The sequence below is a fragment of the Ipomoea triloba genome, chromosome 11 (assembly GCF_003576645.1).
Source record: "Ipomoea triloba cultivar NCNSP0323 chromosome 11, ASM357664v1".
Taxonomy (NCBI): Eukaryota; Viridiplantae; Streptophyta; class Magnoliopsida; order Solanales; family Convolvulaceae; genus Ipomoea; species Ipomoea triloba.
In genome coordinates this window covers 3,569,870-3,585,735 of record NC_044926.1, presented here as the reverse complement: position 1 = coordinate 3,585,735, position 15,866 = coordinate 3,569,870, and the positions used below count along the sequence as shown (strand labels likewise).

The 15,866-nt window shown below is 35.0% G+C and overlaps 2 protein-coding genes across 2 annotated transcripts; both read left to right on the top strand.

Moving 5' to 3' along the window:
• Positions 1 to 1,513: 1,513 nt before the first annotated feature.
• LOC115995708 (protein disulfide isomerase-like 2-3) lies at positions 1,514 to 5,955 on the top strand. The gene is made up of 9 exons (XM_031234813.1): positions 1,514 to 1,710; positions 1,917 to 2,075; positions 2,751 to 2,864; positions 4,071 to 4,225; positions 4,490 to 4,589; positions 4,791 to 4,967; positions 5,047 to 5,192; positions 5,300 to 5,440; positions 5,530 to 5,955. Exons 1-9 carry the CDS (start codon positions 1,567 to 1,569, stop codon positions 5,702 to 5,704), a joined length of 1,311 nt encoding a protein of 436 aa, XP_031090673.1. The 5' UTR covers positions 1,514 to 1,566; the 3' UTR covers positions 5,705 to 5,955.
• Positions 5,956 to 10,809: 4,854 nt separating this feature from the next.
• Positions 10,810 to 14,758, top strand: LOC115997478 (protein-tyrosine-phosphatase IBR5). Its single transcript, XM_031237039.1, has 5 exons — positions 10,810 to 11,245; positions 12,385 to 12,484; positions 13,151 to 13,208; positions 13,884 to 13,990; positions 14,110 to 14,758. The coding sequence occupies exons 1-5, from the start codon at positions 10,994 to 10,996 to the stop codon at positions 14,421 to 14,423; spliced, it is 831 nt and encodes a 276-aa protein (XP_031092899.1). The 5' UTR covers positions 10,810 to 10,993; the 3' UTR covers positions 14,424 to 14,758.
• The last annotated feature ends 1,108 nt before the right edge of the window (positions 14,759 to 15,866 follow it).

The window sequence follows — 15,866 nt, the reverse complement described above, 5'->3', positions numbered from 1 at the left end:
ATTTTGACTTATTTTGCATACAATTCCTTAAAAAAATCAATTAACATTTTATCTAGTTTCATTTGTTTCTCCATTATCAAAGTTAGTGAATTTATGAGTTACGTTGTTAAATAAAGTTTGTGGAGTAGTGAGGTCGTGGTTAGTTAATCTGGTGGGGTGAATGAGTTAATTAGTGGTTAGTGTTTTCTTTACTTATAAATAACATTGTATTTCTAGTTTTGATAATCAAATTGTAAGCATTTTAAAACATTAATGCAAAGCATTGTGTACTCTTTGTTCATATTTTTGTATTTCTCTTTCTTTCAAGTCTATAGATATATTATATTTTAATATATTTTACATCTCCATCTTGTAGCAACCTTTCAAAATCACCATATCTATATTATATTGATATTTCAACCGTCTAAACTCTAAGATCTACCATATCCATATACTATATACCCAATACCAAAATAAAAAACCAACACCCAAGCGCCGCCAACAAGTCATCTTTTGACAAATAGCACTGGAGACATCACCACCACCTCAACCAATTATGGAACGTCACGACCCTAACACAAATTTTTGATTCGTTAGGTTGTCCATTAAGGTCACAATGCCCGAAAAATCCAACAAATTCTTAGGTATAAACAAAAATCACTATTATTAATTGTTAAATATAAAAAGGAATTATCCCAATCAAATGCCTAATATTATTCCACATGGTGATGAGGGGACATCCAAGAAATCCAACATTCCAACGGATGCGTCATGAATTATTAGTTTATTTGTATTTTCAATTTTTTTTTAAATATTTCATATTAATAGGAAAAATTTTCAAATACATCCCTAAACTTCACTCACAAAGTCAAAAAAAAAAAAAAAAAAGGAGTTAGTTAAACTTCTAAACTTTCAAAACTTACAATTAAACTCATTAACATGTCGTTTTGGTACATAAAAACAAAAAAAAAAATCAGTTAGTGACCTGTAATAGCAGGTCATTGAGTTCTGTACCATCCTTCAGCCAACTCGGGCAACTCTCCAACCAACTTTGACGACCCTACCTGAGAAGGCAACCAAATTTGGTTGCCTTCTGCTCTGGCAGAAGGCTACCAAATTCGATCACTTTTTCAAAAGAGTCGCTGGAGTTGGTCGGAGGGTCGCACGGAACTATGGTGACATGTTATTACAGATCATTAACTAATTTTTAGGCATTGATGCACTAAAATGATATGTTCATTCGTTTAATTACAACTTTCTAAAGTTTAGAACCTAATTGACTTTTCCATATTAATATAACACACTTTAATTATTCAATTTGTAAAAATTTGTTTGCAAAAAAAAAAAAAACTTTAAAAATTTTAAAATAAAAAATCATGACACGTGTACAACACTCAATCTCAGTCATTCAGGACTCAGGAGAATGGGCATACGCTTGCCGCCGACGTGTAAAATTCTCATTGGTTGATCCACGTAATACCGGTCTCACCATAGACCGGGTTTTTTTTTTTTCATTCTCTGCGAGCAAGGCGTTTCTCAATTATCAGTCATCGATCACTCACTGTCCTCAGTTCGGCGAACAGAGAAATGGATCAAAGTGCACTGCCGGCGTTTCTTCCACGGCCAACACTATTACTGCTTCTCACGATTCTTTCTGCAACAACTGTTACTGCTTTATACGGTCCATCCTCTCCCGTCCTTCAGCTGAATCCTTCCAACTTCAAGTCTAAGGTGCGTATTCGTATCCGTGTATACGTACATATATGCGTGTATTCTTAATTTAATTTGCGTCCCGCTGAGTAGTGCGTATGTTGTAATGTTGTGAGTTGATTTTGTAGATCAATTCAATTTTTCAGCTCATTCGTTGTAATGCAATTTGATTGTTGTAATTTTCTGGTAATATGAGGTTTTGCTTTGAATTCAATGACTACTCGCAGGTCCTTGACTCTAATGGCATTGTTTTAGTGGAGTTCTTTGCCCCATGGTGTGGTCATTGTCAAGCATTGACTCCCATTTATGAGAAGGTGGCTTCCGTTTTGAAAGGCGTTGCCACTGTTGCTGCTCTTGATGCAGATGCCCACCAATCTTTTGCGCAGGTCAGATTTACCTTTATCCTTTGAAGTTACAATCAAATGGAGTGTAGTGTGTGTGTTTTTAATTGTACTGGAATCACTTTAAGAAACTAATTCCAGTAACAAGTTGGAGTAAAATCAATGAACTTCCCGAGGATATTGGTCATTTAAATGTTAAATATATCCATTTAAAGAAATAACTTACAAGTAAGAGTAGAGATATCCTCAACTAGGATGTTGCTAGGCTCACTTTAGTTTAGAGTGAAGCTTTCCATTTTGTGCATTAGTATCCTTTGTAAAAATGAAATGCTAGTATGAGATTTTGAAAAATCATACTTTGGGAGTAATCCACACAAGATAATGTTGGATAAACCTAATTAAGGTCCCTTCTTTAGAGTGAGGGATATGCATGTATTTGAGGTCAGGAAGTCATTAGAGAAGTATATGATGTGGTATGCAGGCAACCATTTGAAATGAAGGTCTTACGGTTAGAGAATTAATACAAAAATTATGATACTGCTATAGTGTATAAGTTAGCAAATAGCAATGATATTTTATGTATGAGGGTTACTTTCTAACAATTAGTTAATCTGTTAAAGTTCTACAATTAAATGATGAACTGTAATTTGGTGAAAGAGATATAGAAGATCAATATGCATGTGTGTATGCTTAATGCTAATATGACATTCTCATCTTTAGGAATATGGCATAAGAGGTTTTCCTACTATAAAGGTGTTTGTGCCTGGAAAGCCACCTGTCAATTATGAAGGACCAAGGGAGGCAAGACCAATTTCTGATTTTGCATATAAACAGGTGATTGTTGTTATCTGTAATTTCTTATAGAAATTAGTTCACAATACAGTCTTTCTGTCAATCTGTCTTTGTTCCCTCTTTGCTACAATGTGGCAAAGGCGCATTCACTTGCAGTACTGTTAATGCAACCAAAGTAAGAAGATTAGGATACATGTGAGTTGTGTGATGAACATTGTAATTAATCAGGTTAGAATTAAAATGCAGTTGCTGACAAAGATTTCTTGTTTGTAAAGTATACATTCTTTTGTAGGTTCATGCAATAGATTAAATATGTGTCCCATCCCCTTTTTTAAATTCCAAGATATAGATTTAAATTTCTTTGGTGTTAGTTTACACTAGTAATGTGATGGTGGTGCAGTCACTCTTACAAATATAGTTGGGTAGGATTTCTTTAGCCTTTCTATCGACCTCAATTCCATTTTTACCCATGTATTTACTTTTCCACTGCAAATGCAATTCAGCTAAAGCTTAACTCCAATCTAGTTGGATTAGGCTACTTGGGTTTTCCTATATTCACTTCTATTATGAGCTAATTTTGTTATGATCCTTGTAACCAACATGCTTTTCTTATAATTGCAATTTAAGTAAATTTCAGTCTACCTCTTCCTCTCTTATTTCTTACAAGTACCATGTAATCACTCTATGTGATCAATCATCAATGTAGCCAAAGGTCAGCCTTAAACTTGTTAAACTAATCTCAATCGATTAGGTTTCAACATCTTCTGTACAGGCGCTACTTTTGTGTTGCCTCAAATGAGGTGATTTCCACTATTTTGGCAACTTCTTGGATTGTGCCATTTTCTTATGGGTTATAGTCGTCTTATGGATATTAGGATATCTTGCCTCCACTTCATCAATTGAATTTACTCTACATTACCATTATCATCCAAACTTGTCTTTCATTTGAAAATAGAATAAAGGTATTGGAAGTGTGTAGACTGGACCACATCAATTTCACCCTATTTAAAGATGCCATTTTATCTAGTTCTAGTGGTGTTGGAGTGCAAGGTATGTACCCGGTTTTGTTCTACTCAGTTTGAACCTCAATCCTCCAGAGTAGCTCTACATGATTCCTAGTTTTGACTTACCCATTTCTAGTACCATTATTGAGGATGGAACAGAAATAGACATTGGAGCATTATTTGAATTTTCTAGATGATCTACTGCAAGCCAGAAAACTGAATTAGATCAATTTGATTTATACAGATTAAGGCACTGCTCAAGGATCGGCTAGATGGAAAAACAGGAGGATCTTCTCAAAAGTCTGAACCTAGTGCATCAATTGAATTGAACTCAAAAAATTTTGATGAGTTGGTTCTTAAAAGCAAAGAACTGTGGATTGTGGAGTTCTTTGCACCTTGGTAAGCTGCCAATTTTAATAATTTTGACCCTTGTAACATTTAACCCAATAGCATGTCATCCTGCACAAACCTTTATCACTGTGATCTTGCTTATTTGGTCAACTGTGGAATGAGAAAGGCCTGGGTTAAAAAGGTCATGTTATTTGGTAAAATTCTTTGCAAATAATGTTGATGATGCGCATAATTGTTTTGCTTGATGGATCCTTCATTGTGTTTGTATGGTTTTTCTCTCTTATTGTTTGATCTATGTGTTGCTCTGCCAAGGTGTGGACACTGCAAGAAGCTTGCTCCGGAGTGGAAAAAAGCTGCGAGTAAGCTCAAAGGAAAGGTGAAGTTGGGTCATGTAGACTGTGATGCAGAGCAGGTAAGCTTAAAAGTGCATGTCCTCTAGTCTCAAATCTTTCAAAATACTCCCATGATTACATGCATATTGTAGTGATAGCAGAAATTTGGCATTTCTATGAACTTATGTTCCCATGTTAAACCTAAAAATTCTAGGGAAGATCATTTAACTAGACCCTGTTTCTGCTAATGGTGCCTTAGAACTGATAGCTTTAGTTTCCAGTCTCTGATGAGCAGGTTCAATGTTCAAGGATTTCCTACAATTTTGGTATTTGGGGCTGACAAGGACAAGCCTTCCTCTTATGATGGTGCAAGGACTGCCTCAGCAATTGAATCATTTGCTCTAGATCAGCTGGAAACTAATGTTTCTCCACCTGAAGTGACAGAATTGACTGGACCAGTATGCCTACTTTTTTTTTTCTTCGAAAAAAATTATGTTCTTTATTGCACTCTTGACCCAAAATATTTCTTAATATCAGGAAATCATGGAAGAAAAGTGTGGTTCCGCTGCCCTTTGTTTCGTGGCATTCCTCCCTGACATTTTGGATTCCAAGGCCGAGGGAAGGAACAAGTACCTTGAGATGTTGTTGTCTGTTGCAGAGAAGTTCAAAGGGAAACCATACAGGCAAGTTCAAGAATGTCATCCTAGTTTATTCGTCCGAAGGCAACTCTTATTAAACAATGACAATTTAGGCTTCCTAATCTAAAAACCATGATTTACGAATGCTACAGCTTTGTTTGGGCTGCTGCTGGTAAGCAACCAGATCTCGAGAAGCATGTTGGTGTTGGCGGGTATGGATATCCCGCATTGGTAGCCTTGAGCCGCAAAGCTTATGCACCTCTTAAGAGCGCATTTCAGCACGATCAGATCAAGTAAGTGTTTATCCAGACTCCAGAGTCCAAACTATTTTACCACGTGGTCGTGATTGCAATATGGTTCATAATTGTTTGTATAAATGCAGAGAATTCGTGCGTGAAGCTAGTATAGGAGGTAAGGGAAGTCTGGCTTTAGCAGGCACCCCCAACATTGTAAAGACAGAACCTTGGGATGGTAGCGATGGGGAAATCATCGAAGAGGATGAATTCTCCCTTGAAGAACTTATGGCAGATGACTCACCAGCCAAGGATGAATTGTAATTCTCCCTCTCTCCACACTAATTAAACCAAAAAAAAAAATGTCATATCTGGTAGAGATCATCATTTAGACATGCCTACACCAAGATCTTGTGGTCAAGGTTTTTCTGATCTGGGAAAAATGTGGTCAGTGAGGTAAAAAGTGGACATTGTTAATTGCTTTTTATTCAAGCATAGTTTGAACAATTTTGATACACCGTGTTTTACTCTCTTTATATTTAGTAATTATATTAAGTTTTAAGTACTTTAAACTATTATCGAATTTTATATAAAGGAGTTTTCGAGACTTGCTCGGTCTCAAATTCTCCCGAACACACTCCTGGAATTATTTCTACTCCAATCTTTTCCCTCCCCTTCAAATCCCTGTATTTCCAAATCAATGAATTAATACTATCAATTAGTCAAACTCACTAATCTAATCAACTAACAAAATTGTCCCCAACATCAAGGGAACATATGCGGAGGATGAGGAATCCAATGGTGCGGTAACAAGTAACAACTAATCCGTCCTCATAAATCGACTTGGTTTCCGATGTCAATTTTTGATATCTTTCTTAATTGATCTTTCTTTTTCTTTTTCTTTCCTTTTTAACATCTTGATATCGCATATTAAAACTTTGTATGGAAAATATCCACATTTGAATTGTTTAAATATTTTTACAAGTCGTTGTAAAACGAAGAAGATGATCAATGAAAAAGTTACAAAACTTCACAACATTTAATACAGAGTATATAATAAAAGACAATTTGCTTTAGTGGTATTGATTTAGTGAATAAAAACATTTATTTTAAATTTTCTTTCAACGGCACATAGGGACTCTTTATGCACACAATTGTAAATCAGATTGACTAGATTTACTTTCTTATTATAAGCATGAAATCGTGTTCATGGAATCCAAGATATAATCCAACAAAGTTTGAAAAATTGGGCCAAAAAAAAAAAAGTAACCCTTATTAAATAGCTTTGTTTTTTTGTTTTTTTTTTAATGTGGATAAACAGTGTATTTGGACCTATAATTAATGGTACACATGGAAATTGAGAGGGAATAAGGAGTATAAAGATAAAAAAAATTTCAAGCCTTGTGATAATAGGATACTAATTTAAAATAAGAGCAATGCTATAAACCCCTCTCGTATTTTTCCTAAAAACTTCCCCTTCTAATGTGACATCATTTGAGTGGTAGCTAAATTTATTTTTTAATTAGTGGTAGGATCAGTCAATTCATTGACATCCAATAAATGAAAGTCATATCATGAGGGGAAAGTTTGGAGGGGAAAAGAGCATTTTCCTTAAAATAAAATGTATAATTCTAATATTATAATAGTAAATTATAAATTAAATTAATTATATTTACAATATTATAATAATAAATTAGAATTAGAATTATATAATAAATTATAATAATTAATTTATTATTATTATACAAAATTAGGGTTAACAATGGAGGGGTACTTTTGTCTAATAGTTCCAATATTTCTTTCCACAACTCATGAAATTAAAAAGTATGGCCGTGTAGATATCATAATAAGTTTTTGTTTTTGTTTTTGTTTTTGTTTTGTTTGTTTGTTTTTGTTTTTTTAATACTAACAAGTTTTTGTTTAATTAACATGGGGTTTCTAGACTACTTGTCCTGTTAGTTGGAAAACTCGTGATAAGATTTACGGGCGTGTTTGGTTCGTGGAATAGGTCGGGAATGGAATACCATTTCCGGGAATAGACCTATTCCATTGTTTGTTTCGTCATTCTATTCGTGGGAATAGCATTCCCGGGAATGAGCTATTCCCTTTGCAGGGGGAATAGCCATTCCTAGGGGACCCCCTAGTATTAGCTATTCCCAAGTATTTTGGAATAGCTTTTATACTATAGTACCAAAAATACCCTTTTTATTATATTATAATCCTTATATATAATATTTGTTTATTTAAATATATATTTATTTATTATATATTAAAAATGTAATTAATAATTAATAATAATAATAATACAATTTTTTTATTTTAAAAAAAACTTGTAACTAAGAGCAATTAAGACTCCTTTAGATGAATGAGTTTTTGCTCCTTAAAGCTTCCTCATCTTGTTGTTAATTTCAAAAGAGAAACAATGCTTCTATTATATAGAGGAGCTCAAATGAGCTCCTCTTCATGAGTTATCAATGTGGGATCAAAAACTTTAATTTGTGTTTTAAAAAATTATTTTATATATGATTTTGTTTTGTATTATTATTATTATTATTCCTTTTTTCTTATTATTGTTATTAATATTGTTATAATTTTTATTTTATTATTACATAATAATAATAATAATAATAATAATAATAATAATAACAACATGAATGTCCTTATTATTATTATTATTATTATTACTACTACTACTACTACATATTTTATAGGGGTATTTTTGTCTTTTAAAACATATTTCATTTCTATTCCTTAAACCAACCAAACACTGTAATATAATTCCTAAAGTCCATTCCTTCCGCAAACCAAACAATAGAATACAATTCCTATTCTATTCTTTGCTTATTCCATATAGCATTCTTATTACCTCAAAATTCATTCCGTGAACCAAACGTGCTGTTAGTATCATAGAATCATAGATACATAATATCTTTGTCTGATTAAATAGAGTTAATACCACAAATGGTCCTCTGACTATTGGGGTAGTATTCCTTTTAGTCCTCGACTTTCATTTCGACGACAAATAGTCCCCTGACTTTCATTTTTGACCACAAATAGTCCTCCATTAAAATGTCTGTTAAATAAGTGTTAAATCTATGGGTATTATCATCAAATTGATATATATAATGGTCATAAAATAAAAATGTTTAGAATTTTCACCAACAAGCATAATTGAAACAATTAACAAATATAAATACTCCTAAATAAAAAGACAATACACCTTATTCTTATAATTATGCGTACAAAATGAAGATTTAATATTAGAGCTATCTATTTTAATTTAACCAACATATTAAAATGGAAGAAATTTTTTTTAAAAACCTTGCTTCCATCATTTTCATGGTTGTTCATACATGACCGATTAATAGTTTTCACTCTTCATTAATCGATCAAACATTTTGTTTAGGACATAACTGAAAGTCACCACCGTAGAATTAATATAATTAATCAAGTACAAATTAAGAACATTAATTATGAAGCTTTATTTAATTTGTTCATTTATGTAATTTGCCATGACCATTTTGTTTTTATATTTATTAACTTAATGTTTATTAATGTTTGAAATTAATTATGTTGTCATATAATTCTAAAAAAGAAGTAATCATAATAATATTAATCAATTTGACGATATTACCCCTAAATTTAACACCTATTTAACAGAAATTTTAACATAAGACTATTTGTGGTCAAAAATAAAAGTCAGAGGACCATTTGTGGTCGAATTGAAAATCGATGACTAAAATGAGTACTAGCCCAATAGTCAGAGGACTATTTGTGGTATTAACTCGATTAAATACTTTGTTAAAAAATTCCCAAATGACTTTTAACCGTCTTTGTGAGCATATTGTGTTGTGTTGGCTTTACAATATGACCATGGTCCAAGGTATAACGGAATGGGAAACTGGTTAAAAGATATTTTTGAACTTTATATAAGAAATTAATTAAACTCTCAAAATTTTAAAAGTTAGAACACAAAATATAAAACACATCAATATCATTTTAGTATATAAAAGCTTAAAAATAATTAATGACCGGTCATAGCATGCCGTTAAGGTTTCGATGATGCTCCAGCTACCTTCAGGGAAAAAAAAAAAGGCGACTAGCAACTATTTGTCGATCGCCGGTTTTTCCCCTGGAGATAGTTGGAGCATCAAAGGAACTCAAATGACCTACTATCATTGGTCACCAACTAGTTTTTGAATTTCGATGCACTAAAATGACATGTTGATGTGCTTAATTGCAATTTTTAAAAGTTCAATGGCCTAAATGAATTATTGTATAAAGTTTTTGGGTATATTTAACTATTTCCCCTATAATGATTGATCTAATGTAGGTAGTCTTACTTTTTTTTTTTTAGTATTACTGACTCTGTTACAATGTAGTATCTGTTCATAGCTACTTTTTCAACCTACTGAAGCACAAAGAGTCAACAGTTTACTCCACTGAGGCTCGAACCCACTCCCATCATCCATGTAGGTTGTCTTATTTGAAATAGCTCTTCTAAAATGCCAACCACAAGTCAATCTTTCGATAAATTATTTCAAGTTATAGTTCGCAGTCAATATCTTTATTTTTTACCTTAATCAACCAAATGCATTATCTTATAGATTTTTTTTAGACCACAAATTTCCTCAAATAAAGTTGTCTAATTTTTTTTTAAGAGATAAAGTTGTCTAATTAAATCATAAGAAACCCACTACATCTCCTCCACACCGTCGTGGTTGATCATATAGGATATTGTTAACCTATTAAACTCAATGTTGTAAAAATCGACTTAGGTGTTGATTAGCTGCAAAGCGCTCCTAGATCAGCGAAATTTTAGCCATAAGCGACCTCGACGCCCAACTCGGTCGAATTTATTATTTTTTAAATAAATAAACAAAAAAATTGGTTTGTTTTGCCCAAAACGACATCGTTTTGAGGGAAACAAACCAATTTTAAAAAATCCCTAAACGGCTAAAAAAATTACCCGCGTTGTAAATCTCCCTCGCTTTCTCCACAATCTACACAGTCTGAGCTTCGTCAAGTCGCCGTCGTCCACAGCATCAAGTCATCCACACACTCACATAGTTGTCATTTCTATAGCCACACTCCACATCGTTGACGGTCACAGTCACAACGTCCGCTCAGAGTAACGCTGGTCGTTATTAGTCACGTTCAACTCCTCGCCTCGTCGTTATCGGCTTGTCGATGGCCCCGCCATCATCTCCGACCAGTCCTTCCATTGATTTTTTTAACATTTGTTTTAAAAAATGTAAAATACATTGTACGCTACAAATTATTTTTAAATCGTCTTCCTTGCACATTCATCATCGGCCCGACTAGCATCTAACGCGTTCTAGAACACACTATTAAATCTCATTATTGGAACCCTATTAGGGAGATGATCTTAAAAGTACCGTTACTCCGTTACATATAAAAGGGGAGGCGAGATACCAAATTGCCCAAATTGGACCCAAATTTGTGAATTGATGCTACGCCTGGGTAAGATCTCTGACGACTGCCTGTCATATTCTCCACCGTCATCATCCTACGCCGCCACTTCCACATCGGAGCCCTCGTTTTCCGCCGCCTGAAGGCTATTTCCGTTGACTGGCAGCGGCAATCGCCGGTATGAATCAGAACATGAGGAAGAGGGAGCGGGAGAACCCTTGCGGCGTGTGCGGCCACTACCACAAGTACGAGGAAGGCGAGGTGTGCCAAATCTGCGGCCACCGCATGGCCGGCGTGGCGGAGAAGGTGTCGTCGATCCAAGTCAGCGCCTTTCCTACTGAGATCCTGCCCGAGTTCCTCTACCTGGGCAGCTACGACAATGCCTCCCGGGCAGAGCTTCTCAAGACCCAGGGCATTTCTCGAGTTCTCAATGTTAGTATTTTTTTTATTTTTTTTTACTGCTGTCTAATTCACTAATTCTATCTCATCTGCTCTCCTGCCCCCGCTTACTTTTACTGTCGCCCACTATAGTCTTATCTCAATCGTTTCAGCTTTTCTCAGGCTCAGGCTTTTTAGCGGGTTTTGCGATCAGGAATCTCTCTGCTTTTGTTTTGCATTGGTTTTAGATGAAAATCTTGGACAAATTCTGCACTAGATTACTCATTTCAGTTTTGAGATTAAACTCTTAAGAGAATTGGGCATTCTTGGAAACATCCTTTTGATTCACAATCTTGAAAAAGATCTTGAGTATTTGCCAAAGAAATGACCTTATTCCCCTTTCAGGATAAGAAGTGCTAGATTTCTTTGCATTCCTAGTATTGATGATGGTATTCTCTTGGTGCTTCAATAAAGATTAAAGAACCTATAATGATCACAAATAAGTAAATCGATAAATAACAGGTAAACCTGAGAGATTATGCTTCTGAACTTGGTAAGAAGGTGATGGTGAACTTGATAACTTATAGTTTACCTTTCTAATGTAGACAAAAAGATGCAAATGAACTTGATGACTGGTCTGAGGGCTTATGCTTCTAGACTAGGTGAACTTGATAAAACACCTAGGCCACGTATTAACTGCATATGGTGGCTCCTTTGACCAGGCTAGTTTGGGTTGTTTTGCTGTGAAGTTGGGCATTTTACTGCTCCTTTGGAAGCACTTATTTAGCTTAAATAAAACTTTTGGATTTTTTCTTGCAGTTACATTGGCTGGCCTAAAGATAAAGTCCAGTGCTTGCTTAGATCCTAGGAAGATATAATGATTTGACAACTGCTTTTTGCTTATTGGAAATGTCATAACATCTCTCTACTTTCATAAATACTGCATGATTTTCTCAATTCACTTGAAAAGTATCATTCTTTTTAGTAATATCAAAACAGGTATAAGGGAAAGTGCTTTAAACTTTTATAACTGTTCTTGTTGATTATCTTTAATCAATTCAAAATTATACAGAGAAATGCTTAGTACTAGGACTTCATACACACTATATGACCTCTCTTTTTGCTGTCTACAAGCTCCTATTAATATTGCCATATTGGTGAGACTAACTATTTTTTTTCTTTCTATGTTGTAGACTGTTCCTGCTATTCAAAACCTCTATAAAAATTCTTTTACATATTTCTGCCTCCAAGATGAGCATAATTTACAGTTTGATGATGCAGTTGAATTCTTAGGTAATTACTAATCCCTTTATTTGATGAAAATGCCTCTGATATTATATTTTGATGCTCTCTTGCAACCTTTTCTGTCAGTGGTGTTTGGCAGTCTTATGCCAACAGTTCAAGAGAAATTGAGTTTTTAGATTTCTAAAAAATAAATAAATAAACATTGGATAATATATGTTGTATTTAGAACTGTACATATTCTCTTTCCTTAGCATCCATTTGGTTGAGAACATTAAGATATTAAAATACCTTCATTTGTTTCTTTTTCTCTTTTATCTCTGCTTAGGATTTTTATTAGAGTTGTGTTAGATTTGAGGAATGTGATTAAACACAGTGGGAGTTTTTAATATACTTTTTACTATGTTTCAACACTATACGTAGTTATGAAGTTCAGGTGTTGATTGGCAAAGGAAAGGTGTTGTAGCTTTTTTCTTTCTTCTCATTGTATCTTGTTGCTCCAATTGGTTGCCATATGCTATATGTGACAGATATTAATATTTTCTGTCTGTTCAGAACTGTATATAGGAATATGCAACTGTTTTGTTAAAGCATTATAAACATATATTGGTTTCGAGTTCTGACATGGCCTCACCACTTTTATGTTAGTGATCAAAAAATGTTTTTCCAGTTTTCTGTGCTTTCCAAAATGAGATTTTGTGATCTCATGTTTTGCAGAAGAATGTGAAAGGGATAGGGCACGTGTTCTTGTACATTGTATGACAGGAAAAAGCAGGTAAGTACTATTACGCAATGCCTTTTTTCCTATTTCTTTCTGCACCCTCTGTTAAAATTTGGTTTCATTTGTGTTCTTTCCCTTTTAGTCAAGTATTGTATAACGTATTGAAAGGTGGGTGATAGTGGAGTGAGGGCTGACAGTGAAAGTTTGTGCCCTTTTGTTTGTGTCATAGATGTTTGCACTCCATATGCTAGAATATGATTACATCCACCTAACAGGGCAGAAGATCTGGAAGCCGAAGGACAGAGTTAATACCCAATTTAGTCCTTGACTATAGTGATTTTTTTCAATTTAGTCCTAAATGTCTTTTTGTGCTTTAATTAGGTCCTGGACCTTGATGGTATACCTAATTGAGTCATCAGCTGATAGAATCAATGACTAAATCGAGAAAAACCTCTATAGTCGATGACTAAATTGAGTATTATTAGAGGGGAAATTACCAATTAAAAGTATCAAAATTCTAGGACCCAATTAAGCACAAAAAGACGTTTAGGACTAAATTGAGAAAAACCACTATGGTCGATGACTAAATTGGGTATTAACTCTTGAAGGACATAAGAACTTATTATTGATTAATGGTTTTATTGATTGTCCTTCTACTAGTGTTATGCGAAAAATCAGATTCAAGTATTTGATGCTTAATTTTCGGGCTTAAAGTTACATCGGTTTCAGGTCCCCTGCTATCGTGATGGCATACCTGATGAAAAGTAAAGGATGGAAACTTGCACAGTGTTATCAATGGGTGAAAGAACGGAGACCATCAGTTGAACTCACTCAAGGTCGGGATGTATCTGCTTCTATATACTTTCTGTCTAGACGACTTTCAATCTCTTTAATACTAGTTAACCCGATCCATCAGAACTAACGTAATTGTTTCATTTTGTGGATTTTTTTGCAGGTGTCTACCAGCAATTGCAGGATTATGAACAGAAGGTGTTTGTCTCAGTCGAGAATAGCATCACTCTCATGCCTGCCTTCACTCCTCCCGCCGCGCCTTCTTTCAGCTTTGGCTTCCCCAAGCCCAGCGAACCCGTGTCTGCTCCCACCTTCAACACCGCTGGCGCAACTTCCGTTTTCTCTGGACCTCGTCTCGACATTCCTCCTCAGAAGTTCACTTTTGGTGCCGGGCATACTCAGAACAATGCGTCGCAAAACCTGCCTGTTTCGAACCAAAATCCAAGTGATGGTGATATATCAATGGATGGCTCATGAAGAATGCTAAAGAAGGTAGCTCTTTTTGCAACTCAAAATCCAAATGACAGTGTTTGTGTTTCATGGGATGATGATGATGATGGGCTCAGTAATACAGAGTTTCACAATTTGGTTGATACTTGAGAATTTCTACAGAAGTTTGGATGTAAAGTTGGTGGGGATATGTTTATACAATGTTTACTTAGTTTTATTACAGACTTATAGTGGTGCGGGATTCGTTATTTCAGAAATCCATATGTTTTCTTCCCTAATCTACCTGGGATCCCGATTATAACTCAACTCGTTACAATTACTAAGTATTTTATTCATATTACAATTCAAATATTTGAACCAAATTTCTCCTTTTTGTTTGATCAATTATTTGGGAGCTTATGATGATTCATTGTTTCATTTAGCCATTTGTGTAGGGATTTTTTTTAATCAAACGATCAGCTTATTGTGCTAAATATAAGTTGCGACTAAATCATTTCAAACACTTACTCCTACAACATTTATTGAAAATTTTATTTTGCTTTTTATACACATTTCTCATTCCACATTCCACATTTACAACGGGTGGGTTTGTAGAAAGATCTTGATTTTCAGTGAAACTGCTCCCTGGTGCGCGTAGCTCCGCTAGGCACGTGGATAAGTGGATTCCATGCATTTGCTGGGCTGTGTTATTTCATTTGCAGTTTCTTTTTCTTTTTCTTTTTCTTCTTCTTCTTTTCTCTTTTCTAATAGCATCTGCAAAAATTCCTCAAAATTCATGATTATTGAGGATGCTCTAAGTAAATTATTGTTGACATGAGACTCCTAATTAGAAATTCATTGTATAGAAAGATATATTATATGGTTTAGTTGTCTAAACTTTATTTTTGATGGGAATATAGGGGTTAGGCTAGGCCCAATGGGCGTGCAACGTAGTGTGCATGGATGGCGGCGTGCATGCGCATGTATGTGTGGTGACGTCCCATGGTGGTTGGGCATGTCCCAAGGTGGTTAGATATGTAGTTGGGCACGTCCCATGGCGGCTAGGTACGTCCACAAGGTGGTTGGGCATGTCCCGTGGCGGCTAGGTGCGTCCCCAAGGTAGTTGGGCACGTACCGTGACGGCTAGGCATGTCCCCAAGGTGGTTGGGTACGTCCCGTGGTGTGCTAGGACATGGCTTACGGCATAGGACGCGTGGTGGTTGTGGTTGGAGTGTGTAGGGTACCATACACGTGGAGGGTGGTGATATGGTCCGTAATAGTATAAATAGGGGAGGGGGAGGGGGAGGGTGGGGGGGGGGTTGTGGTCTATTTAGGACATCACTCAAGGACACAAGGACTTCTTTGGTCAAGTGGTCTGAAACTTATCCGTTCCAGCAGAGGGACATGGGTCAATTCCTTGCCAAAATCTTGTTTGTTATTTATTGTTTATATTATTTTTGGACCGTCATCTTAAGCTCTTGGGCTAGTACT

What these genes read in the sequence shown, in the direction of transcription:
- LOC115995708 (XM_031234813.1), top strand. Translation starts at nt 1,567, where the DNA reads ATGGATCAAAGTGCACTGCCGGCGTTTCTTCCACGGCCAACACTATTA. An exon ending in CTTCCAACTTCAAGTCTAAG is followed by an intron (nt 1,711 to 1,916) that starts GTGCGTATTCGT and finishes GACTACTCGCAG; the next exon opens with GTCCTTGACTCTAATGGCAT. An exon ending in CCCACCAATCTTTTGCGCAG is followed by an intron (nt 2,076 to 2,750) that starts GTCAGATTTACC and finishes TCTCATCTTTAG; the next exon opens with GAATATGGCATAAGAGGTTT.
- LOC115997478 (XM_031237039.1), top strand. Translation starts at nt 10,994, where the DNA reads ATGAATCAGAACATGAGGAAGAGGGAGCGGGAGAACCCTTGCGGCGTG. An exon ending in GCATTTCTCGAGTTCTCAAT is followed by an intron (nt 11,246 to 12,384) that starts GTTAGTATTTTT and finishes TCTATGTTGTAG; the next exon opens with ACTGTTCCTGCTATTCAAAA. An exon ending in TGATGCAGTTGAATTCTTAG is followed by an intron (nt 12,485 to 13,150) that starts GTAATTACTAAT and finishes CATGTTTTGCAG; the next exon opens with AAGAATGTGAAAGGGATAGG.